Source organism: Camellia sinensis, chromosome 8 (genome assembly GCF_055761805.1).
Source record: "Camellia sinensis isolate YWXY chromosome 8, ASM5576180v1, whole genome shotgun sequence".
Classification (NCBI taxonomy): domain Eukaryota; kingdom Viridiplantae; phylum Streptophyta; class Magnoliopsida; order Ericales; family Theaceae; genus Camellia; species Camellia sinensis.
Window position 1 is genome coordinate 111,730,251 of NC_138968.1, and position 26,565 is coordinate 111,756,815.

The 26,565-nt window shown below is 38.8% G+C and overlaps 1 protein-coding gene across 1 annotated transcript; it reads left to right on the top strand.

Annotated features, from left to right (window-relative positions):
• The first annotated feature begins 1,149 nt into the window (after positions 1-1,149).
• On the top strand, positions 1,150-1,692 carry LOC145797973 (uncharacterized). Its single transcript, XM_082885414.1, has one exon. The coding sequence runs from the start codon at positions 1,150-1,152 to the stop codon at positions 1,690-1,692; it is 543 nt and encodes a 180-aa protein (XP_082741540.1).
• The last annotated feature ends 24,873 nt before the right edge of the window (positions 1,693-26,565 follow it).

A 26,565-nucleotide genomic window follows, 5' to 3' on the forward strand; every position in this document is an offset into this window, starting at 1 on the left:
ATGGATATGAATATGGAAATGTTGGACATGAGGTCGTTTAGTAAATATGCTATGATCAGTTTTGAAAATTGTTTGGACCCAAGGTCGTTTCATCCCTTCGACATGTACTACATATAATGGATTGGACCCGAGATCGTTTCGTTATGATTTTTTTAAGTACGTTATGAATGGGAATTGCATTCCATGTGTATTAAGTACAAGTATGACTTAGTTGCATACAAATCTCATTCATTAACCTCTTTACTCTGGTATTATTCACTAGGCGTTGGCTCACTCTGTATTTATATGTATGTGAGTGAGCAGTGGGATATCCAGCCCTAGCCCCAGTGAGCTTGTGAGAGAACCAAGTTTGTGGAGCTAACTAGGGTCGCCTCACGCACGAGGCTTTTAATTTACTCTTTTGAATTTCTGTCCCCTTTTTGTCGGTCACTTGATCGTATATGTAATATTACAAGTTTGAACTATGTGACAAGGGATGACTGAATGATCTTGGAATATGTATTATGTACTTATCTATAGTGTGAGCTATTATATATGGGAAATGTTTTTGTTATGCCATATAAGTACAGCTCATCGGACAAAATTAATTATTTCGCTTCTGTTTTTGGCTCCCTATTAGTAAATATTATTAGTTTTCTATCTGAGGTCATAGGTAGTCTTATGATTACTGGCCGGTTATGATCCAAACCTATAGGGACATGTCCGGGTCATGACAAAATGGTATTAGAGCACGAGTAATAACTCACACACTTGTCTAAATGAGCAATATAGTGTCTAGAAAAGACTTAAGTTGCATTCAAGTGATACATATATGCTTGAATGCATAATAAAGTATGCTGAATTATATGACTACGTGATATATGAATTGTTGCCTACTTGTGTATGCGTGCTCTTTCTGGCTATGTACATGATTTTTGTATGCAATATAATGCAAGTCTCATCAGATAATAGTGAGAACAAGAGCCGAGGAGATAGATAAATCCTCCACTGCTAGGCTGGATAGAATGGAAAGTTTAATCCAGGACATGGCAGAAACACTGAGGCAACAACAACAATGGCAACAACCGCTACCCCCACCCCCTGGTACAACCAGTGCAAGATTTACAAAACGATGACTGAACAATAGCTCTTACCAAGGAGTTTAAGAAGATGGAACCACGGACATTCCACGGGGGAGTGAATCCATTGAAAGCAGAGGCTTGGGTTCTCGACATAGAAAACCTGTTTGAAGTATTTCTATGCCTCGAAGCCCAGAAGGTACAGTTGGCAACATTTACACTTGAAGACAAAGCGAGGAGGTGGTGGATGTTAATTCTTGAAAATAACAAGGATATTGATTGGGCACGATATTTGGAGATCTTCTACGACAAATACTTTTCGCAATGTGCCCGTGATAAAAAAGTGGCTGAATTTGAGGACCTTAAACAAGGCAATCTCACTATGGCAGAATACAAGGAAACGTTTACAGAATTGGCCAGGTTCGCACCGCATATGGTCAACACTGATTATAAAAAGACAAGAAAATTTGAGGGCGGTCTCCGTAATGATATTCAGGAAAGAGTGAATGTATTGAAATTGCCTACATACGTTGATGTGGATCGAGCTTTAATGTCCAAAACTAATATGACCAATCAGAGTAAACCACCAACTGATTGGAAAAGTAAGAGAAGGGGCTTCTTCTCAAAGAAGTGATCATCGAAAAAGCAGAATACGGGATCCTCAAATACATCGAGCTCCACCAGAGATACAACACTAACATGTAATCAGTGTGGTAAGAAACATCGTGGGGTTTGTTACCATAATTTCAGGGTTTGCTTCAAATGTGCTAAAATGGGACATGTGGCAAGGGATTGTAGCCAAACTAAGCAACAAAGAAATGGAAAATTGGTTGCTAGTTTGACTGGATCCATCCCAAAGCTGGGGAATACTACGAGGCCTGATATTACCAGAGACACAATGAGACAAGGGAAAATCTTTGCACTCTTCCCAGGTGACACACAAAATACTGAAGTTGTTGTCTCAAGTACTATCTCTATATGTAATCAAGAAACTTTTGTGTTAATTGATTCCGGATCCACACATTCTTGTGTGTCCACTACATTTGCATCTAGATTGAATAGAACCCTGGAATCATTGCCATATATGTTATGTGTGTCTACTCCATCTGGAGAATCTGTGTTATGTACATCTGTGTATCGTATTTATGATATGCACATTGGTAGTGCTACCTTATATGTAGATTTGTTACCCTTGGACATGAGACACTTTGATGTAATTCTGAGTATGGATTGGTTGTCTAAATACTGTGCCACCATTGACTATGTAACCAAACGGGTTTTGTTTAGACTGCCAGGACATGATGAGTTTGTGTTTGTTGGTAATGGTATAGTGCCTTTAACTTATCTAATTTCAGCAATAAAAACATATAAACTGGTTAGAAAGGGGTGTCAGGGTTACTTGTGTAGTATCTTGACTGAGCAATTTGTGAATGTGGAATTAGAAAGTATTCTTGTTGTTAAAGAATTTCCAGATATATTTCCTGATGAATTGGCAGGAGAGTTGGCTGACAGAGAAATAGAGTTTACTATTGATGTTATATCGGGCACCCAACTTATCTCCAAAATCCCTTCCAGAATGTCTACTGTGGAGATGAAAAAAATTAAAAGAACAGCTACAAGACTTGCTTGATCAAGGTTTTATTAGACCAAGCACTTCACCATGGGGCGCACTAGTTTTATTTGTAAAGAAGAAAGGCGTGACTTTACGTTTGTGCATTGACTACAGGGAATTGAACAAGGTAACAATCAAAAATAAATACCCTTTGGCCCATATTGACAATTTGTTTGATCAGTTGTAGGGATCACAAGTGTTTTCAAAAATCAATTTGAGATCCAGGTACCACCAGTCAAAGGTGAAAGCAGAAGATATTGAGAAAACCACATTTCTAACAAAGGACGATCACTAAGAATTTCTTGTAATGCCATTTGGAGTTACTAATGCACCTGCAACATTTATGGATCTTATGAACCAAATTTTTAAATCCTACCTTGATGAGTTTGTTGTGGTCTTTATTGATGATATTCTGGTATACTCAAAGAGTAGAATTGAACATAAACAACATCTGAGAACCGTCTTGCAAACAAAAGAAATTAATTGTGAAACTAAAGACATGTGAATTTTGGCTAGATAAGGTTGTGTTTTTAGGCCATGTTATCAACAAAGATAGGATTTCAGTAGACCCATAGAAAATAAAGGCAATTGTGAACTGGCCTACACCGACAAATGTAATGGAAGTCCACAGTTTCATAGGTTTAGCTGGGTACTACAGACTGTTTGTGAAAGATTTTTCAAAAATAGATGTACCTCTTACCTAACTTACAGGCAAAGGACAACCATTTGAATGGAGCGATGAAAGAGAATCCACCTTCGACGAACTAAAAATAAAATAGACTACTGCACCAGTGTTGACACTACCTTCAGGTACATAAAATTTTGTGTTTTTAGTGATACATCTTACAAGGGTTTGGGTTGTGTGTTATTGTAGAATGGAAAGGTAATTGCTTATGCCTCCCGACAATTGAGACCACATAAAAAGAACTATCCAACACATGACTTACAATTGGCTGTAGTTGTGTTCGCTTTGAAAATCTGGTGGCATTACCTGTATGGGCCAAAATGTGAAGTTTACCCAGATCACAAAAGCCTAAAGTACTTCTTTACTCAAAAAAAGTTGAACATGCGGCAGAGAAGATGGCTTGAGCTGATAAAAGCCTACGACCTCCAAATTCAGTATCACTCTGGGAAAACCAATACAGTTGCTGATGCCTTGACCAGAAAATCAACGGGGAACTTGGCTTGCCTACTTACTAAACAGAAGGAAATCCTGTAAGACTTTGAGAAGTCCAAGATTGAAGTAATGTTACATGAGCAAAATGGATTGATAGCCATCATTGCAGCCCAACCGGCAATTATTGATGAAATTAAGTTGAGGCAAAGTGAGGATGAATTCCTCAAGAAGATGATTTATGAAATTGAAGTGAATCCGAAATCGAGGTTTAGTGTGGAGAATGAAACGTTAAAAATTCCAAAACAAATTGTGTATTTCGAACATCTCTGATTTAAAGAAGAGAATTCTAGATAAAGCCCACAAGTCAATGTTTGCAATGCATCCAGGTAGCAACAAGATGTATCGGGATTTGAAACAAAGCTATTGGTGGCCTAATATGAAACGGGAAATTGCAGAGTATGTGTCTAAATGTCTTCAATGCTAGCAAGTTAAAGCCGAACATCAAAAGCCAACAGGACTACTTCAACCTCTCCCTATTCCGGAATGGAAGTGGGAACATATAACTGTGGACTTTGTTGTTGGTCTACCTCGAACACTTAGAGGTATGAACTCTATTTGGGTTATAGTTGATAGACTGACTAAATCTGTATATTTTCTTCTTATAAGGACTACTTATGATGCTTATAGACTTACCACTATATATGTTGATGAAATTGTCCGTTTACATGGAGTGCCGGTATCCATTGTGTCGGATAGATATTCGAAATTTGTATCTAGATTTTGGAAAAGCCTTTAAGCTGCAATGGGGACAAAACTCAGATTTAGTACTGCATTCCATCTGCAAAACTGATAGACATTCAAAGCAGACCATACAGACTCTTGAGGATATGCTTTGAATGTGTGCCTTAGATTTTCAGGAGAGTTGAGAAGATTACTTACCATTGGCAGAGTTTGAGCTTCCACTCCAGCATTGGCATGGCACTGTATGAAGCCTTATATGGCAGGAAATGTAGATCACTGGTTTGTTGGACAAAAGTCGGGGATAGGGTCTTGCTTGGGCCTGAAACTATGCAAGCCACCACCAAAAAGATCAAAGTTACTCAACAAAGGCTTAAGATAGCACAGAGCAAACAAAAGAGCTATGCGAATGTTAGAAGAAGGCCACTTGAATATGAAGTTGACGACCATGTATTCATCCATGTAATTCCAATGAAGGATTAGTTGAGATTTGGCAAAAATGGTAAGTTGTCACCCCGTTACATTGAGCTGTTTCAAATACTAGAAAGGCTCGGTCCAGTTGCTTATAGAATTGTTTTGCTGCAAGGTATGGAACAAATGCATAACGTGTTGCACATGTCAATGTTGAGAGGCTACCTCTGGGATCCGTTTCATGCGATAGACTACCACCGGATAGCTTTTGATGAAAATATGCAGTAAAAAGAATGGCCAGAACAAATCATTGACTGGCAAGTAAAACAACTGAGAAACAAATCCATTCCAATGGTGAAAGTGGAATGGAAAGAACATTATGGAAGGGATCCCATGTTGGAGAAAAAATAAAAGACGTAACAGCACTACCCACATTTGTTTCCAATGGAAGGTAACACAAGTTTGGAGGGCCGAACTTCTTAAAGGGGGAAAAATGTGATAACCCCACTCTATGTTATACTGCTAATCCTTAATTATAGTTGTGATTATGTGCTTAATGTGAATTTGGATGCAAATCATGTGATTATGTATGTTTTTGAATTCATATATGTTCATCGTAGGAAAATATGCTCAGTATTCCGTAATAAACTGAAATTGAGGGTCGAAGAGGCGACAAAAATAGAAACTGATTGTACCATTATGATTAGCATAATTTTTAGGGCCTACGGTGAAATTTCATTAAAAATTTATTCAGATAAAAATAATTAGATTAAATTCGATTAAACTTGAGCCTTGATTAATTAGAACTAAACCTTGATTAGCCATTTTGATTAGTCAAGCATATATATAGGTTAATTCAAGTGTTTAGACTCATTTTGAAAACTCAAAAAAAAAATATAAGGAGAGCCATTTTAGAGAGGGTGAGCAATTCTAGAAAGAGAGGGAGATCTTCTTTGAAGATTTACTCAAGGGAATTAAGGATTGTGAAGAGTAGCTCAGGAATCTATTAATACAAGTGATAATCAATGCTCTAGGTAAGTAATTGAACTCTAATTCATGAGTTTAAGTTTATAATTATGTGAATTCAAAAAGAGTATGTAAATAAATGCAAGAATTGAGTTGAACATGTGAAGATTAGGATCAATATGTGCATGCATGTATAAATTTGTTATGTTTTCTCATATTTGAGCATAAACCAAGATAATCATGTTGAATTGGAAGTTATTTGATACATGCATTCATGAGTCATAAGGTTATGAAACATAATTCCATGTTTTGAAAATGAGAGAACAAGAGTTCAAGCTAGATTCGCACATGCATGAAAGTTGAGAGTTTCATTTTGTCAAATTCATGAAGTTTACGGGTTTGAATTTTGATGAATTCGTGGAATTTTGGAACAAAGGGCTGAAACTAAGTTCAAATATATGTATTAAGGAGTGTTCTTGCATGTTTGAGTGAGTCATGCGTGAATTTGGAGCCTTGGAGTTGTGTTTGAAGCTCGAACAGAATTCTGAAAAATTCAGAATATGAGCAATTCGCTCGAGTGATGGAAGCGTCGCTCAAGCGATTAAAGCGTCGCTCGAGCGTACATTTTGAGCTTCCAATACTTTTGCAAACATGGAGGGTTGGCTCGAGCAACAACCCTTTGTTTTCAACCTTGGCTCGAATGACCAAAAAGTTGGCCAGAGCGTAAAATGAGAGAATTGGTCGCTTTTGACAAGTTATTTCATGTTTCGATTTTCGTTCTTTTTCATTTCTTAGCATTCTTAGGCGTACATTGAGCATCCTAAATGAACTAAAGAGTTAGAAAGAAGCCTAAGAAAGATAAACTAATTTGAGAACAGATTGAATTGTATTGTGACCCAATTTCCGTATGTGCTATGAATTGTGTAGGGTCAATTGCGAGGGCGATCAACCATCTAAACATTGTGAGTAATTCTTAGTAAAGATATTTTCATGTATGTTATTTTCTAAATACTACCCGTGTGGTAGGTTTTCCGAATTCATGACTTTGTATTATGAATGAGTATTTTACATGTCCGATTCGTAAAAGACTTGAAACATGATTGATAAGCACGAAATTATAAGATTGGACCAAAGGTCGTTTTGTATTAATACACAATGGGCCTAAGGCTGTTTGGTATGTTTGATGAGGATATGAAATGGGACCGAGGCCATTTGGTATATTTGACAGGGACATGGAATGGGCCTAAGGCCGTTTAGCATATTGGACAAGATAGACCTACCTAAGGTCATCTCACATATGAATTGGACCGAATGTCATTTTGTATGATTGTTAAGTGGACCAAAGGTCCTTTTGAACAAGAAATTGATTGGACCAAAGGTCGTTTTGAATGTGAATACTAATGTGAATATGATTATGTTCATAAATGCACACGTGAATATGAATTTGGAAATAATGGACCTGAGGTTGTTTCGTACATACGATGTGAATGACAGGATGGTCATTTGTGCATGGATCCGTTAAATGTGAACATGATCTTGAATTTGAATGAATATGGAAATGTTGGACCTGAGGTCGCTTATTACATATAGTAGGATCAGTTATGAAAATTGTTTGGACCCTAGGTCATTTCATCCCTTCACACATGTACTGCGTATAATGGATTAGACCCGAGGTCGTTCCGTGATGATTTTTTTAAGTACGTTATGTATAGGAATTGCGTTCCATGTGTATTAAGTACAAGTATGACTTAGTTACATACGAATCTCATTCATTAACCTCTTTCTTTGGTATTATTCACTGGGGCGTTAACTCATTTTGTATTTATATGTATGTAGATGAGTGGCGGGATGTCCAACCCCAGCCTCAGTGAGCTTGTGAGAGAACCAAGTTTGTGGAGCTAACTAGGGTTGCTTCACGCACGAGGCTTTTTATTTACTCTTTTGAATTTATGTTCCTTTTTTGTCTGTCACTTGACCATATATGTAATATTACAAGTTTGAACTATGTGACAAGGGATGATTGAATGATCTTGGAATATGTTTTTTATACTTATCTATGGTGTGAGTTATTATATATGGAAAATATTTTTGTTATGCCATATAAGTACAGCTCATTGGACAAAATTAATTATTCTACTCCAACTTTTGGCCCCCTATTAGTAAATATTATCGGTTTTCTGTTTGAGGCCGTAGGTAGTCTTATGATTACTGGCAGGTTATAATCCAAACCTATAGGGGCGAGTCCGGATTATGACACTATATCTGAAATTTCTTTGTCATGTTATTTTCTTTGAATTTTCTCTGCAAATGCAGTTAGAGAAATTTACTTGCATGTTGATTTTTTATGACACATTTGATTTTTCTCTAAAATTTCTCTGCAAATGTAGTTAAAAAATTGACTTACATATTGATTTTCTCTAACACATTTGATTTTCCCTGAAATTTCTTTGCAAATGTGAGAAATTTACTTGCATGTTGATTTTCTCTATCATATTTGACTTTTCCTGAAATTTTCCTGCAAATGTAATCAGAGAAATTTACTTTCATATTTACTTCTAACTTAGTGAAATTTTTTCTTTTTTTTTGTCTTTTTCTTTATTTTATTTATTTATTTATTTATTTATTGGTGTGAATTTCATATTCATCATAGATCTTATTTGATAGATCCGATAAGAGCATTTTAAAAATATAATTTTTGTTGAAACTAGATATCTAAATCAAAAGTTATTGAATTTTTAAGTTTTGCAAATTTTCACAAAGTGAAAGACGTTTGAATGTAAAACGTAAGGATATTTTGGTCCAATAATTTTGAAGGGAAGAGGTGCATGTTTTTGGGAGACTTGTGAGATAGTATGAAAGTTTAGGGCGTCCTTTATCTTCTAAAATTGTAAAATTAGGGACCTTTAAAAAAAAACCCCCATTAATTAATTGGTTGGCAAATTATACCAACATTCCCTATAATTTAGGGCTCGTGTCACTTTAATCCCTGACTTTTTAATTGTAATACATTTAATCCTGAATTTTGAATTTTGTTCCAAATAAGGTCAATTGAAGATACCATTGATTAATTTCAAGGGAAAAATCATCAATTTGATAAAATATAAACTAATTTGATAAAAATAAATGTCAAAAAGATATTTTTGAATTTTTTAAAATTATTTATACTCACCAAAGATAAAATTATGTAAAATTGATAAATCTTTTACACATTTATTTATTTATTTTACCAAATTAATTTTTATTATGTGCTTGGATGATGATCATGTAATGGGTGCTTGTTTTTATTTTCATTAAATTAGTTTCTATTTTTCCAAAAATTAAATATGGCAACAACTTTTATATCATTATTAAACCAATCCATTAAATTAAAAAAACCAAAACTAAAAATATTTCATATATTAAATATTGCATATTGATTACACATTAAAAGCCTAACAACCACCCATTAAATGATCATCATCCAAACACATAATAAAAATTAATTTGGTAAAAATAAATTTAAAAAATGTGTAAAAGATTTATCAATTTTATCTTTGGTGGATAGAAATAATTTTTAAAAATTCAAAAATATTTTTTTGACATTTATTTTTTTCAAATTTATTTATATTTTATCAAATTGACCTTATTTGGAACAAGATTCAAAATTCAGGGTCAAATGTCAAATGTGTCACAATTGAAAAGTTAGGAAACAAAGTGAAAAAATTCCCAAACTATAGGGACTGCTAGTGTAATTTGCCCTTAATTGTTAATGATAGTTACTTTAGTTAAAATAAAAATATTATGGTGTACGCCACAAAAATATTATGGTGTACCTCATAGGACTACAATTAGGTAATTCTATTTCCACACACTATATATGTTTTGTGCACACACTTAATGAATCTTTTTTTTATTATAATTTTTTCCAAAAATAAAATTATAAAAATAACCTTATCTTCCTCATCTAAAACCCTAAGTCCTTAGCCATAATCCCATACCACTCCCTTGGCAGCGGTGACCTCAACTACTCTTTCTACAGTGCCATCTTTCACAACTTCGTCTCCAACGTCATGCTCCTTAACCTCTTCATTGAAAGACCCTATATTTATGGTAGATGAGGCGGTGTAGATATGGAGGTCACTGTGCCTAGGGTTTAAAAAGAAATAGTAGGTAGTGAAACTAGACGCTGTGAAGTAGATAGATTGGTAATGGCAGCCGACGACGGTAAAAGATGAGTGACAATGGCGGTACAAGTTTTCGGCGGAGGAGATGGTGGTTGGTCAACGATGAATGAAGAAGATAAGGATTAGAAGGCTAGTATTAGGTTTGAATAATAAAAAAGATGAGGGTATTTTTGGTATAAAATAAGATGTGTACTGTGCAAACATTAAGATTTCAAATTCATCAAGTATATATGTAGAAACAAGATGTCTTTTGTTGTTGTCTTTCTATTTTGAGATATACTTTTCAGAGTTTTGTTGGTCCAAAAGTAGGTAATGTAAGGCTATTGGTTATGGCGGGCGTTGGGGCAAATTTACCGCGTGAAGGTAGTTCGATTAATAGTAGTTTAGCTGAGAAAGGTTGCAAATTTTCAGAAGAACGGTGCACGGTTAGATCTTCATATCTTTATCATCTTATACTCTATCCACATACTAAAAGTTGTCTCAATATGGATATGGACGAGGAAACATGGAATATGGGAACTGTAGGTTTGATTATGTGTCTGGTGGGTTACGTTCATGATACACGTGAGTTTTGAACCTCAATATCAATATCAATCTAATTTCACATTTCCAACACTAATTCCATTTATTTATACCAAATCAACATTTCATATATTTAGTACAAACCCCCCCCCTTTTTTCTCAAAATCAATTCCACGTATCAAAACCAACTATTTTATCACAACTCAACCTCATTTCTAATCCCATAACCATTTTCATGAAATCTTTTGAAAAACCCTCTTTCGATTTTTAAATTAAAACCCTAGGTTTGTTCAAAAATCCTCAAACCACAATATTGTTTTAGAAATAGCAAATAACTCAGTTAAAAATCATAAGAAAGTATGGAGAATCCCTACCTCAAAGAAGAAGACCCAAATGAGAGATGGGTAGAACTCAACGGAGTCAAAAACACAAACTTCACCGATTAAAACAAAGCCCTCAACGTGCTCTCTCTCTCTCTTTAACAAAGAAACTAGGGTGAAGAAATAGGTTGATCAAGATGTATTAATAGAGAGAAGATGAATTTTAGAAAGAGAGTGAGAGAAAATAGGGTTTTGAAATGTTTAGAGATAAAAAAGTGACTCAAAAAGGTAACCTTACGATCTAATATACGCGCAGACCGCTCAAGCGAAAGAATTGTCGCTTGAGCAACCAGACACAATAAGTGAGACCGCTCGAGCGAAGAATAGAAACTCCCAAGAGTTTTATAGACAGAGGACGATCACTCGACCTCAAGAAGGACTGCTCAAACGAACACAACTCAAGCACAAGAATGACCGCTTAAGCGTAGAATGCCAGCTCCCAGTATTTTTGCAGGCCTGCAAAAGTGCTGAGAGTTCTCAAAGACCGCTCGAGCGCAAGAAGTGTTGCTCGAGTGAAGAGGCTAAAATCTAAGCAGAACCATTTTGAAAGGCTAACCTCCAACCTGTTCCAAACACAATCAATACATTCCAACAACCAAACTCAATGAGGAATAAGGAGAAATAAGACATGAACAATCATATAAGACAATGAAACCCGAATCTAAAACATCAATGGGTCGAGTCTAAACCAGAATCGCTATACAAAAGGTGTTGAATGATGCAAGATGTTGCAAGAAGAGGAGATAAAAGAACATATGTTCTTCAAATGTCTTGAATTGCATAGGATTTGGAGGAGAAGCCCTTTAGGATTGAATTTTTCAATTGGTGAGCCCGTTTTATTTTCTATTTAACCGCATGATACAGATTGTAATCGTCAACTTATTTTTGTGCTTTGGGCAATTTGGAAACAGCAAAACAATGTTGTATTTCAAGATAATTCATTATCTTGTCAAGAAACCATTACTTTAGCTAATGAATTGTTTCATTCTTTGACTAGAAGGCATGGAGCACAAGAGCAAGATTTTAGCTAGAAAAAGTTAAAAATGTACCATCTTCTTCAAGTTAGGAAACTAATCAATGTATACTTGCAAATGATGATTATGCTGATGTTTGTTTATAGGAATATAAAGTGCTCATGGATGGTTTTTGGTACAAAGAAAACAGTAGTGTTGGAATATGATTTGTTATCATGGAGATGGTGAACCGGTAGCACAAAAAGCTTTCCAATTGTAGGTTACATTAGCTTTTACAACGGAAGCGACGACGTGTAAGATGGCAATCCAGTAGGCAAAAGAACAAAAATTGCGCAAATTACATATATGGATGGACTCATAACTTTTGGTGGACGTACTATGTGAACGAGCCTCTCCTTTTTGGTCTTCTTCCTTTATAATAACAAGTATAAGGTCGTTTAGTAAATATTTCGATTATATTTATGTATACAAGTAAAGTGTCAACAGGTTAAATGTGACGACCCCGACCTCCGAACTAGTATATAATGATATTTTACTAAGTTTAATTGCATGATTGTGTGTTTATTTATGCGAATACATGTTTAATTTTGTAATTATCTGTCATTACATAGAATATCTGTTCAAATTGACAACTTAGATACAGAAATTGAGAGTTTAGATGACTTCAGAAATTGAAATTGACTAGCCCAATAGGCTAATTAGAATATTTAGAATTTTATGGTAACTTTAATTGAAAATTGATTTGGATCAAAATAATTAGAATAAATTGATTGAATTAATTAGAATTAAGTTTAGTTAATTAACCTTAATCATATTTGATTAGGCTAACTTAATTACACCCTATATAAGACTCTAATTAAGCTTATAGGCTCATTTTTATAACTCTTGGTTGAGAATTGAGAGAGAAGGGAAGGGAATTCAACAATTAAAGAGAGAAAGAGGAGATTGAAGTGAATCGCTAGAGTTTTTGGTGAATTGAGCCATACAACACTTGAATTTACACATTAGGTATGAAATTTAACCCAAATTCTTAGAATTGAATCATGTAGAAACTAAGTTCATGGAGTTATAGGAACATTTGTTTGAATTTGAATAGGTTGAGCATGAATTGCCATGTATATGATGAATTTGAGATGAATTTGAGTTGAATTATACACATGCATGCATAATTTTTTATTTTTGAGTTAAGATTTCTTGAAATTCATACATGCATGAAGCTTAGGAGGCATGAGCTTGAAGATCATCCATGAATTCATGCATTTCATATCATCTAGTAGTGTTTTAACATAAAGGAGGCTCAATCCATAACATGCATGTTTTAACTTGAAAATCTAAGCTTGAATTTGGACAATTGGAATATGATTTTGAATAAATGGACTCAAATTGGAAGTATTTTCATGTTATATAATAATTTCCCAAGTTTTTGTACCAAAAACACAAGTTTTGAGGCTTTGAATATCAACCTTGAAGATCAAACACAGATCTAGAAATTCCAGAATTCATGCTATCCGCTCGAGCGGGAAAATCCTCACTCGAGCATGAAAATCGGGCTCCTAGAAGTTTTGCAAAATTATACAGAACACTCGAGCGACCAAAGTGGCGCTCGAGCGAGGACCCTTTTTACTCAGTCTTCCGCTCGAGCGTCCGTCGAGGGAAAATTTCACGTAACTAGTACTTTTGCAGACCGCGCGAGCGACAGAAGTTACGCTCGAGTGACCACCTTTGTTTTTGAGCCCCTGCTCAAGCGTAGGAAGTCGCGCTCGAGCGGAGACTCTGTTTTCAGCAAATTTTGAGAAACTCTTTTAAGTGCATATTTGCATCCTCATGCCACTCCAAGTATTCTTAGGCACCATTTGGACTCATATAATCATAGAATGAGTTAGAAGCACATGAGTAGAATTGAATTAAAATGAATTGATGTTTCAACTGTGCTTCTATTATGTGTTTTGTTTAGGTGGAAGTTCGAGACTTAGTGACAACTTAAACCACTGTAAGTAGTAACTTTATAAAGATATATTCAAGTAATATTATTTTCGAAATTGTTATTGCTTTGGAATCAATAAGTGACTGATTGAATGGTTTATCGAAAAGTTATTTGGCAATGATGAATGAAGTTCATTTTCGAAATGTATTTGTGGCATCCATTGGACATAGGCCCATGCCTGGGGGTAACAATACCACAACTATTGGTTGTAGGCCCTTGCCTGGGGGTAACAATACCAAGGCTATTGGATTACACAGAGACCTCTAGTGTTTGACCCTTTGTAGTCCATTGGTTTGACCCTTCGTGGTCCATTGGCTTGACCCTTCATGGTCCATTAGTTTTGCTCCACTATGATTGGAATGTTATTGTTCATGGGTGTACCATATATTTGATATTGAATCACATCGATTATGAAATTTATTGGATATAAAGATTTGAAACAAGAATCTTGACGAGCATGTTATCAAACTTCATTCACATAACCTCTTTATTCTTTTATTACTCACTGGGCTCTAGCTCACTATTTATTTATCTATATGTAGGTGGGCAAGCTGAACATCAAAGTTAGAAAGCCTTGAGTCTACCCGGGACAGCCTTTTTGAGGAGCTTCTAAGTGAAGTGATCAGGCTCCGGAGCAGCCATGCTAGTTGAACCCTTTTTTGTGTATTTCAATGGTTTTGTATTTATTTATAGTTGGGGTTGTATATTTGCAGGGCATGAATTTTGAACAATTGTGATAAATGTACTTTTAAATCAAAACTTTTCTTATTATATTAGTTCTCCTCATACATGCACAACTCAATGGATAATTTCTACATTGTTTCAAATTTCTACTAAGCCCCGTACTTTATATTAAGAGGTTCTTTTGTTCCAGAGGCCGTAAGTAATCTATGATTACTGGCCGGTCATGACGCTAAACCTATAAGGGCGGGTTTGGGTCCTGACAGGGTGGTATCGGAGCACGAGTTATATCTCACTCACTTGTCCATTAAGCTGTAGAGAGTCTAGAAGAGACTTGAGGATTACATTTATGTGTAATTAAATATTAGAGTGAGATAAATTGTGTGATTACATGTTTTGAATTTGTACATGTGGACATATTTTATTTGTTGTGTTTATCATAATACAAGTTTTATATAGAAAATGGTGAGGACAAGGGGTGATGAGCTAGAAGAGGCAACCTTCTCAAGATTAGATACAATGGAACGAATGATGCAAGATATGGCTAAAACCATAAGGCAACAACAATAGTGGCAACAACAACAACAACCACCACTCCCACTTCCAATGCCTTTGCCACCTCTAGCTCCAGGGTGCCAGCCGGAGAGTTGTACTATTGCTTTGACCAGAGAATTTAAAAAGATAAAGCCACCACTATTTCATGGCGGAATTGAACCGTTGAAGGCCAAAGCTTGGGTCTTAGGAATTGAAAAACTGTTTGAAGTGTTCCCATGTACCGAAGCCCAAAAGGTGCAACTAGCTACATTCACATTAGAAGATGATGCAAGATGTTGGTGGATATTGGTTCGAGATGAGAAGCAAGAAGTTACTTGGGCCCGATTCCTAGAAATCTTTTACCATAAATACTTTCCACAATGTGTGAGGGACAGAAAGGCAGCTGAATTCATGGATGTAGACTGCCCGAACTTCGCTCCACGCGCCTCCCTTTCGGAGAGGACGTGAATTGTAGGTCTTAGCTACTATAGTTCAGACTCCTGTCACAATTCTGAATCTAATCTCACAAAGTGCAATGTAAGACTGATAAATCACCAAAGAGTCCAAATCCGAAAAATCGTTTTGGAAAATTGATTTTGAATCAAAAAGCGCCAAACACAGATTGCTTTGCCAGATTTCAGAGTCGCCACCTAAATATTTTGTTTTTGGGAAATTTAGGAAACCCTGACTCGTTCCTAAGGCCACATGTCCGTCATCACCAAAGTTGCCTTGGCTCGGGAACTTGGGTACGAGAGGGGAAGGTCCTGAAATGAGCACCCCCGCTCGCCCGATCAAAGATCGGCCTCTACTAACACGATATGTTGTTTTTGAAAACATATGTGTTCTTATTCCAATTATTATCTAACCTTACTATATGATGCGCACAACATATAAGCATAGACTAAATCACTCAACTTGGAACAAAACATCTCATGCTTGTTTTTCGAAAATGGTTTGGAAGTGCTACTCGCAAGTAGGCTAAAATGCGGATTGGCCACCCTCAAGTGGGCTTAAAACAACATGATTTGCCACTCTGCAAAGTGGGCTTAAAAATCACATTTTGATGAATTGTTCCAATTCAAGCAATGAAGCCTTCATCCACAGGCATTCATGCAATTTAACACTTAAGCAAATAGCCTCATGGCAAGCACTTACACGCATGCAAGGATGCTAAAGTATAAACACTCACAGTGTACTCCGAGCCAAAAAAAAAAAGCTAGTTAGTAATCCATGCATGATCTCAGCTATGTTAACAATGCCTAATGTAACACATGCAAAAATGCAGCTAAAATAAGCTCGGCTGGCTAAGATGGCATATGAATGCAACAATTTGATACATGTATTCAAATAGGAATTGAAACACTATGCAATTTGAATGATGCGCTGAGCCCAGTGCATGCAATACAAATGAATGAATGCATACATGCAAGTCATAAAGTATGCTAATTGAAACATGCCCTAAAACTAACCATCAAAAGCTGGTAAATAAAAGGGAGAAAGACGTGGGGTTGGAAGACATTCACACACACACGCATGCTTATTACAACATTTTGCCCTGAGGGTCCGAATAATAAGCTAACTAGCTACGCTAATTAGACTAATTATTACAAACCAAAATTAATTAACTATTCCTAATTACCTAATTATTATAAAACAAATCGATTAATTAAGCACATTAACTAATTAAGTACAAAACTGACGAATTAGCTAACTAAGTAAAGAAACTAAAGCAGTTAAAAGAGGTCCTCGGGGCGAGGGGTGCATGCATGCTCGATTGCCTCGCTCGCGAATCCATTGCTATGCCCAAAATTACCTCTGTTTGCATTTGATTTAATCTCTGAAAAGTGCACTAACTTCTAGATTGCTTCTACTCCAACATGGGGACCTCCTGGTGGGCTGCCGACCAGAAAAGGGGGCTGTAGACCAGAAAAACTGGTTGTAGACCAGAAAAAGTGGTCAGTCGATCACCCCTACTGGTCGGCTGATCAGTTAATTTGCCAAGCTCCAGTTTTGCTGCAACAGAGAACAACAAGGGGCACAGCAGTGTATTTGCAAGATATGTGTGCACAACCACCCTCCCTATCATTTCTCAAGCTCAAGGGAGTGCGGTATTCGACTCTCGGGCCACCAACTGAGCATCGCAATGCACAATGGCCGAGAAGCCAAGTTTGCACAAGTCAATGTCAATGAATGCACAAATAACACATAAGGGCCTCCACATCTATCATGCTTGATCAAGAGGGTCGGCGACCAAGAAATGCTACACGTTTCATCACTTTGAGTATGAAACGTGCCACATTCCTTGTGTTTGGATTAACGTTTGATCCAAACACAATGCAATGCATACAACATGCCTATCTATTAATGCTAATGTGGCATGCACAAGGTTCTATCATGTGAATAATGCATGCATGGCATGTTTAGAAGCAAAGGCATCAAAGCTAATGAAGTGTATTACACATGAGGCATGCACTACAATGCTCAAATGATCAAACCACATATGGACAGACCTAAGATGCTCCAAAACAGTGGCCAACACACCAAAACTTAGGCACAAAAAAGCAAGGAACGCATGCTCATTCGTTTGCTCGCAAGCAAGGCACAAAGCTTAATTTTCAAACACATTGAAAGAGCGACATCTATTAGAGCATGGCATAGGTACAAGCACTGAAATCATATACCAATGGATGACATATCATGCAAACAACACAAGTATGGCATACTAGGGTCCTTAAGCATTAAAGCTAGTGAAGTACACAACACTAGGACTATGCAATGCAATGCAATGCTTAATGGACTAAACCAGCCCTAGACAGCTCTCATGCATGCCAAGATAGTGGCCAAAACACTCTGAAATGATAGCATGAAAGGCAAGATGATGATGCTCATGCATTGGCTCACCAACAAGGGATAAGGGCACAACTCTTAAACACAATTAAATAGTAATAAACATGAGAGTTTAGGAAGGCTATATGCTCTGAAATCATACGAGAAATGATGTCATATCACATAAACACCACAAATAAGGCATGTTAGAAGGCCCAAGGCACAAGGCTAGTAAAGGGGACTACACAAGAGGCATGGAATACATGGCACAAATGATTAAACCAGCTCTGGACAGAGCTCAACCATGCCAAAACAAAGGCCAAAACATGCTGAAAAGGGAGCCCAAAAGCTTATACAAGCATGCATACACATCGGCTCACAAACAAGGCATGAAGACAAAACTCTCAAACACATTGAAGGAATGGAAAATGTGAGAGTGTGGCAATGAAATATGCTCTGAAATCATGTGAGAAATGAGGCTATACCATGCAAACATCACATTCCAAGCATGCTAGGGACCTCAAACACAAAGCTAGTGAAGTCAACTATGCCATAACTATACAAAGCAAGCCACATATGACCAAGACCACTTACAAAAGACCTCAAGAATGTTAAATCAGTGGTAAAAAAATGTGCTGGAGCAAAGCTAACACATGCTAGAATGATGAACTAAAGCATGAAGCATGTTAGGCCAACAAGTGTGATTGCGCTACAAGTACCAAAAGCAAGCAACCAATGACCAAACCAACCCAAAACAGAGTTACAGCAGGTTCAAAAAGTCACAAAAACATGCTTGGACTCAGCTTCAAAAAAGTAGAAAAGCATGCTCAAGTACAAGGCCAACAAGACATGGAAGCAAGACAAAAGGGGAGGGGACCACCCCCTCTCATTTTGGACCTCAAAAACACCTTTCCACCACTGAAATTCCTTTGAGTTTCAGTGGTAGAAAGGCCATGCAAAGGCTAAAACGAGGGCCTCAAAGGATGGCTCAAAAGCCTAACAAATAAGGCAAACAAGGAGGTGAAACACCCCCAACTCCCACAGGGCCTCAAACAGCCATCTGTAACACTTAAAAATAGAACTTTTTGTAGTTGAAAGCAAGGCCTAAAGAAGCATGCAAAGATGGCTAAGTAAGAACCTAAAACAAAGCTTTAAAGAGGATAAAGACTCACCCTTGAAGAATCACAGCAAAGTAGCAACTTCTGAGGCAAAAAACAAGCCTTTGAGCTTCAAACAAACCTCCAAGTATCTCATCTCAAGAGTGAAGGTGTTTCACTAGGTGCTTTAGTGCAAAAGTGTGAAGAAAACTCACTTTAAGGCACAAACTAATACAAATATAGAGAGAGGGAAAAATATAGAGAGAGAGGGGTATGTTTAGCCCTAATACAAATTTCTGAACCTTGAATAAGAGGGAGGAAGCTCCCTTATATAGAATTCATGCCTCAAGCTTGTTAGACAAGATAGAGGCTTGGTGCAATCCCTCCATACAAGTGTATGGAGAATGCTTTCTGTGCCTAACAGCTGGCATAGCTGGCAAGGAAAATATCTGCAGAAAATACAGAAAAGCCGCCGACCAGTTGAAGTGGTTGACCGACCACTCCCCCTAGTCGACAGACCACAAAAAGTGGTCTACAGGTGTAGACACCCCATTTTTGACCGACCTTAAGACTCAGACGTCATCGATTAAGCACTCGGTGATAGTGCATATTGTGCTCGTTTCGAGCTTCAGAGTTTTGGCTGAGAGCCTTGCCTCTAGGTCTCCGAACTCTTTGTGCTTTGGCTCGGTTTGCAGACCAAAGCCTTGTTTCCCTTCCCGGAGGGAGGGAGAGGTCTTGTAGACCATCTTTCTGTGGTCGTAGACTACTTTTTGTGGTCGTAGGCCACTTTTCCCGTGTGGAGACTAGTTTCCAGTTTTTGGAGCCTTCGGCCGTGTGCCTTGTCTCGTGACCGCTTAACGTTCTCCGTTTGGCTTAGTTTTTGAACCACACCTTGCTTCCTCTCCCTAGAGGGACACTGTGGTCCGAGAGACCACTTTTTTTGGTCGTGTACCACTTTTGGTGCTCAACAACTGGGTTTCGAGGCTCCCAGCTATGCGCTTTGCCTCCCGAACTCTTGTTTTGCATCTGTGTTGGTTTGTTTTTGGTACAAACCTTGTTTTTCTTGCTTGGAAGGTGGTATGAGGATGGGAGACCAGTTTTTCCCCTTGGAGACCACTTTCCTTCCAGCCAGCCGATTTTTTGGTCGAGAAACTAGTTTTCTTGGTCTTTAGGCCACCTTTCCTGGTCTCCCCCCCACCATTGGCTTGCTTTCAGTGTGGAGACCACCAATTCCCCTTGTCGACCACTTTTTTTTCTGGGAGACCACTTGAAGTGGTCGGCCGACCACTGCAAGTAGTAGGCCGACCACTTTAAGTGGTCAGCACCTCTCCCCCTGTTTTGGCAGACTATGTGGATGCCAACTGTGCCAGCTGGAGGGCACAGACGGTATCCTCCATACACGGGTATGGAGGGATTGCATCCAAGTTTTAGCTTCTCTAAGAAGCTTTAACTTTTGTTTTTGTATAAGAGAGAGCCTCCCTCCCCATTCCAGAGGTTCTGAAATTTTCCTAAGGCATATGCATATATCTCTCTATATCTCTATATTTGGTGCCTAAAGAGTGTGTTGTTCTTCACTTTTGCACCACAACCCTTAACCATACACCCCCATCATTGAACTGAGATTCTTGGAGGACATTTTTGGAGGTTAAAAAGATGATTCTTGGCTGAGAAATCTGCTGGTTTTGCAGTGCTTCAAGGGTAACCTCTTTTCTCCATTTTAAGCTTTATTTTTGTTGCTCTCTTGGTCTCATTTTCATGCTTATTTAGGCCTTGCTTTCAACTGGAAAAAGTTTTGTATTTAAGTGTTTTTTATGTTTGTTTAGGGCCTCTTGGGTGTTGAGGGACTTCTACCCCCTTGCATGCCTTGTTTGGCCTTGTTTTGTGCCATGGTTTAAGGCCTTCGAGCTAGTCCTTGCTTGCCCTTCTAGCCACTGAAATCCAGTGGATTTTCAGTGGTTGGCATGTTGTTTTGAGGCCTCAAATCAGAGGGGGGTGATCCCCTCTCTTCTTGTTTTGTTTGATTGCATTTTTGGCCTATCAAAGGAGCATGCATCTTCATACTTTCAAGGCTTTGGTCCAGACACTTTTTCATGACTTTTAGGGCCTGCCTTAGCTCTTTCTATGGCTGGTTTGGGCACCTTGTATTTGCTTCATGTATGTGTAGTGTATTCCCATTTGTGGCTCATCAAAGTAGCATGTCTTTCTAGCATGTATTGGCTCCATTTTAGTAGATTTTTTGCCATCATTTGACATGTCATGACTCTCTTTTTGGCCGGTTTGGTAGCCTCTTCCATGCTCCATATGCTTGTAATGTACATCTTGTTGACTAGCTTTGTATGCATGATGTTCTGGCTCATTATCCTAGCATATTTTGGCTATGTTCTAGCATGATTTTGTTCTTATTTTGGGCTATCTTAGCTCTATTTTGAGGCTTCTTGGTTGATTAAGGCTTGTCATGCATGCTTGTAGTGTAATAGCCTTGACTAGCTTTGAGCTTTGAGGTCTCTTGCATGCTTAACTTGAGGTATTTGCATGTTTTGGCATCATTGAGAATGATATTTCAGAGCATGTAGGGCTATTACACTTCCATATTTTCCACTCTTTAGGTGCTCTTGAGGGCTGTGCTTTTGTGCCCTGTTTGCGAGCCATTGCATGAGCCTCATTTTCGTGCCTTTCAAGCCATCATCCCAACTCATTTTTGCTACTGTTTTGGCCTGCATAAGGTCTGTTTGGGGTTGGTTTGGCCATTTGAGCATTATCTTGCATGCCTCTAGTGTAATACACTTCACTACCTTCGACGCTTGAGCTTTTCAACATGCATTACATGGGTTGTTCGCATGATTCTAAGTCATTTTGCATGTCATTTTAGTGCTGGAGCGTATGTCATCGTCCTCCATGTTTCATCCTTTTAATGCCTTTGGAGAGTTGTATTTTGTGCCTTGAGCTTGGGCCAACATGCATGCATGTTTGTATAGCATTTTGAGTTTCTATCTTAGCATGTATGGCCACTGATTTGGACATGGCTGAGGCCTATCCATTTTAGTTTAAGTCCATCGAGCATTGTGTATGCCATGTGGTTCATTGCGTTGTGTATGCCACGTCCATTTGCATTGTGTATGCTAGTTGTTGTTCACATTGATTGCATGCCTGTGTCGCCTTGCCTTGAGTATGTATGCATGTGCATTGAGCATGCCATTAGCCTTGTTAGGTTGTTCATGTTGCATTGCATGTTTTAATGCTTGTCCCTTGCATCTTGTTCACATGCTTGCTTCATTGCATTGTATGTTTGCATGCTTGAGCCACATTATGTATGCCATGCCATGATATTTGTTGCATTGTGTTTGGAATAGGAGTTAGTCCAAACATAGGAAACGAGGGACGTTTCATACTCAGAGTGATGAAACGTGCCTCAATTCTCGATCGTCGACACTCTTGACTATACATGATGGAGTTTTAGGGTTTATGTGTTCGTGTGTGCATTCATTTCATATTGAGTTGTACAACTTGGGCTCCTCGGCCATCATGCATCGAGATGCATGATTGGTGGCCCGAGGGTCGAGAACCATACTCCCTTGAGCTTATGTAATGAGAGGGAGGGTGGTTGTGCATACATGTGTTGCAAATACTTTGCCATGCCCCTTTCTTGCTCTCTGTTGCAGCAAACTGAAGTCTGGCAGCAGAAACTGGTCAGCCGACCAGATAAAATGGCTGGCCGACCACTTTTTCTGGTTTTCAACACAGAAAGTGGTCGGCAGGTGGTCTCCAATGCCAAAACTAGTTGGCAGCATCCCTACAGATTCCCATGATGAAGTTTCAACCTTCTGGAGCTTTTTGCAGTGTTCTGAGACCAGTTACAAACAGAGGCAAATCGGGGCATCGCAATGGATTTTCGCACGAGGTTACCGGGTACGCATCCTTCGTCATCCAAGGCAGAGTTGAGGCAGCCTACTTCATATAGTTTACATGCTTATTCAATTGCTAACTTAGTTAATTTGTTAATTAGTTAGAGTTGTGTAATAATTAGCTGTAGCTTGTTATTCATTCTGTTGTGTAATAACTAGTTTAACTAGATTAGCTTAGATTAGCTAGTTGGTTCTGTATTATTCATTCGGATCCTCCGTCGAGAGGGCACAACTGTTGTAAATAAGTATGCGTGTGTGTGATGCATGTCTTCCAACCCCCATTTCTTTCTCCCTTTTATTTACCAGCTTACGATGGTTAGTTTTAGGACATGTTTCAATTAGCATCCTTATGCTCACATGTTTGCATCCATTCATCTATCTTGCATGCACCGGGCTCGGCGCATCATGCTAACTGCATTATATTTCAATTCCTGTTTGAATACATGTATCAAATTGCATTTCACATAACATTTTAGAATAGCCGAGCCTATCTTAGTTGCATTTTGTATGTGTTGCATTAGGCATTCTTGACATAGCTAGGATCATGCATTGATTTCTAACATAGCTTTTGTTTTGGCTCGGAGTACTCGGTAAGTGTTTATGCTTTAGCATCCTTGCATGTGTGTGAGTGACTGCCATGATAGCATGCTTGCCATGAGGCTAACTACTTATGTGATATAACTACCTGAATGCCTGTGGGTGAAGGTTGGATTACTTGGATTGGAACAATTCATTGATTGCGAGTTTTAAGCCCACTTGAGAGTGGCAAATCACCATGTTTTCTAAGCCCACTTAAGGGTGGCAAAATCCGCATTTTAGCCTACTTGCGAGTAGTAAACCGCTTTCAAAAACAAACATGAGATGTTTTGTTCCAACTTAGGCGATCCAGTCTATACTTGTATGCTATGCGCATCACATAATAATTCTAGGTTAAATAACCGGAATAAAAGCGCATGTGTTTTCAAAAACAAGATATCATATTAGTAAAGGCCGATCTTTGATCGGGCGAGCGGGGGTGCTCATTGCATGACCTTCCCCTCTCGTACCCAAGTTCCCGAGCCGAGGCAACTTTGGTGATGATGGACATGTGGCCTTAGGCACGAGTCAGGGTTTCCTAAATTCCCCAAAATAAAATATTTAGGTAGCGACTCTGTATCTGGCAAAACAGTCCATGTTTGGCACTTCTTTCTAAAAATCAGTTTTTCAAAATGATTTGTCGGATTTGGACTCTTTGGTGATTTATCAATCTCGCATTGCACTTTGCGAGATTAGATTCAGAACCTGTGACATTTGAGTCCGAACTGTAGTGAGCCTAATGAACAAAACGGGATTTTCCCAGGACGTTCGGGCGCGTCTACAGTTTCTGGCGACTTTGCTGGGGATTTAGAGAACTTGACTCGAACTCATGATATCTTGTTTTGATTACACTTATGTGTTTCTTTACATTGCATTTGCATTGGTGCGCCTAGGACACTGTGTTTGCCATCTGCTATTCCTGAACAGTTTGCTGGAGGCTCACTTTGAGAAGCGTGCCATAAGGCTGACCGGTTACGGGTTCTGTCACGATGGAAACACAAACCTCGATTTTTACCGGGGCACCCTTTTTGACCATTCGACCTAGTGTATATTCGGAATCCGTAGTGACTATTCCAAACTAGGACAAGTTACTTACCCGATTATAGGTTGTTTGAAATCGTTGTGTGCGTAGTGAAACCCTAGCTCCTGACAAAATAGGACAGGGAAATCCTATCCCAACATAGGGGTGTTTTGGCTCTCTCTTGCTTGCTATGTGCTTTTAGAGTCCGCCTCTACAGGAATGCATGTATCAGTCTGCAAATCTGGGTATCACGCCTGCGGGCATCAGTGTTTTAAGAATCAGTTATATCCGCGGGTATCAGATTCAGATTTGGGGCAGTGATTTGGGAACAGTGATCAGTGGTTGAGAACGGTTCATTCAGCATATGTTTGCCAGCTGTGTGTTGTCTTTATTTAAATTGTTATGCTGTCTATTTTTTTGTTCATTATTTTCTTATTATGCTTTATTTATCTTTTTGCTAGGTGGTTTAGCACAATTACTTCCGACCAAGCAGATATTCCCCAAGCACTCTAGACTAGAGGTCGTAGACTCCATCGATCTGAGGATCTAATAGACGGATAACCAGTGTTCCATTATTTACCCCTGGTTGCTAGACGAAGGTCAGTAAGGCGCAGTGTATCGACACCGCGGTTGCTAGATCGGTGGTCCTTGAGTAGTCAGGTTGAGATTTCCGAGTCTACTGCAGAGACAGATATACCGGTGGTTCAGTTAGATCAGGGAAGTATGACAGGAATGGAAGAGATGATGCGTCAGCTCCAGGAAAGTATGAAAACCATGCAGCAGGACGCTACCCGTCAAGCAGAATTTGCCAAACAACAGGCCGAAGTCATGGCCCAACAGGCAGAGTTAATTACCAGGCTACAACAGCAAGCCAGAGCATCTGCTTCACACTAGGTTCCTTCTCCACCAGGAGTTCCCATACCTGGGGAGACAATACACGTCCAGGATGATACGGACACTCCAACAGGGCCGGCTCCGCCCCCGACCCTACCCCAACTACCCAAAGCACATACCAACCTGTCGAATTCTCCCTTTGAGTTCGAGGTAGACCCCAGGGCACTAAAAGTGAGCAAGCTTGAAAAGTTGTTCAAGAAATCTCAGGGTGTGAAGTCCATTCCGGACATTGAGGATGGGTACACCGACTCGGCCGTGACTCTGCCGGACCGATTTAAAATGTCGCACATAAACCGTTTCGATGGGTCTGGGGATCCCATGGTGCACCTACGGCTGTTTTCAGATATCTTAAGGCCGATGGGCCACTCTAGATTGCAAAAGCTTTCCCTATTTGGCCGGACCCTGTCGGGTGTAGCGGCTATTTGATATGCAAAACTAGAAGACACCGTTAAGAGGAACTGGGAAGAGATGGCTGAAGCCTTCGTGGCTCAATACTCTTACAATACACAGATCGAGATCACAACTCGTGATCTCGAGACGACTAGACAGGAGCCAAAGGAGAGCTTTTCTGACTTTGTAATCCACTGCAGGGCCAAAGCCTCAATGATGACCATTAGGCTGACTGACAAAGATCAAATACGGATGGTTGTGCGCAACCTCCAGCCCAAGCTCATCCAAAAGATGATCGTCCTCCCTCACTCCACTTTTGCAGATCTACATGAGATTGGGGTGCAGATCGTGGACGCCTTGAAGCAGGGTCTAATTAACAATGACAGGAAGCAGCCCATGAGGACTTTCAACTACAGTACAAATGCAGGCACAAACAGTGCTGCAGCTGCCAGAGCTTCAGATGTGAGCATGGTCACCGCCACCACCCCAAGAACCCTTACGGCTACACTATTCACCGGTGCATCCGGAAGTAACTCACAAACAACCAAGTACCTACCTCGAGGCCAAAGAACCTTCACTTCACTATACATGCCCCTGTCCAAAGCTCTAGGGGTTTTAATCAAGAAAGGGCACTTGAAGCCCCTGGAGCCGCGGCCATTGCTAGAAACACTTCCCCCCTCCCATAAATACTGCGCCTTTCACCAACAGCATGGTCACGA

Excerpts from the sequence above, each read along its gene's own strand:
- LOC145797973 (XM_082885414.1), top strand. The coding sequence starts at position 1,150 with ATGGAACCACGGACATTCCACGGGGGAGTGAATCCATTGAAAGCAGAG.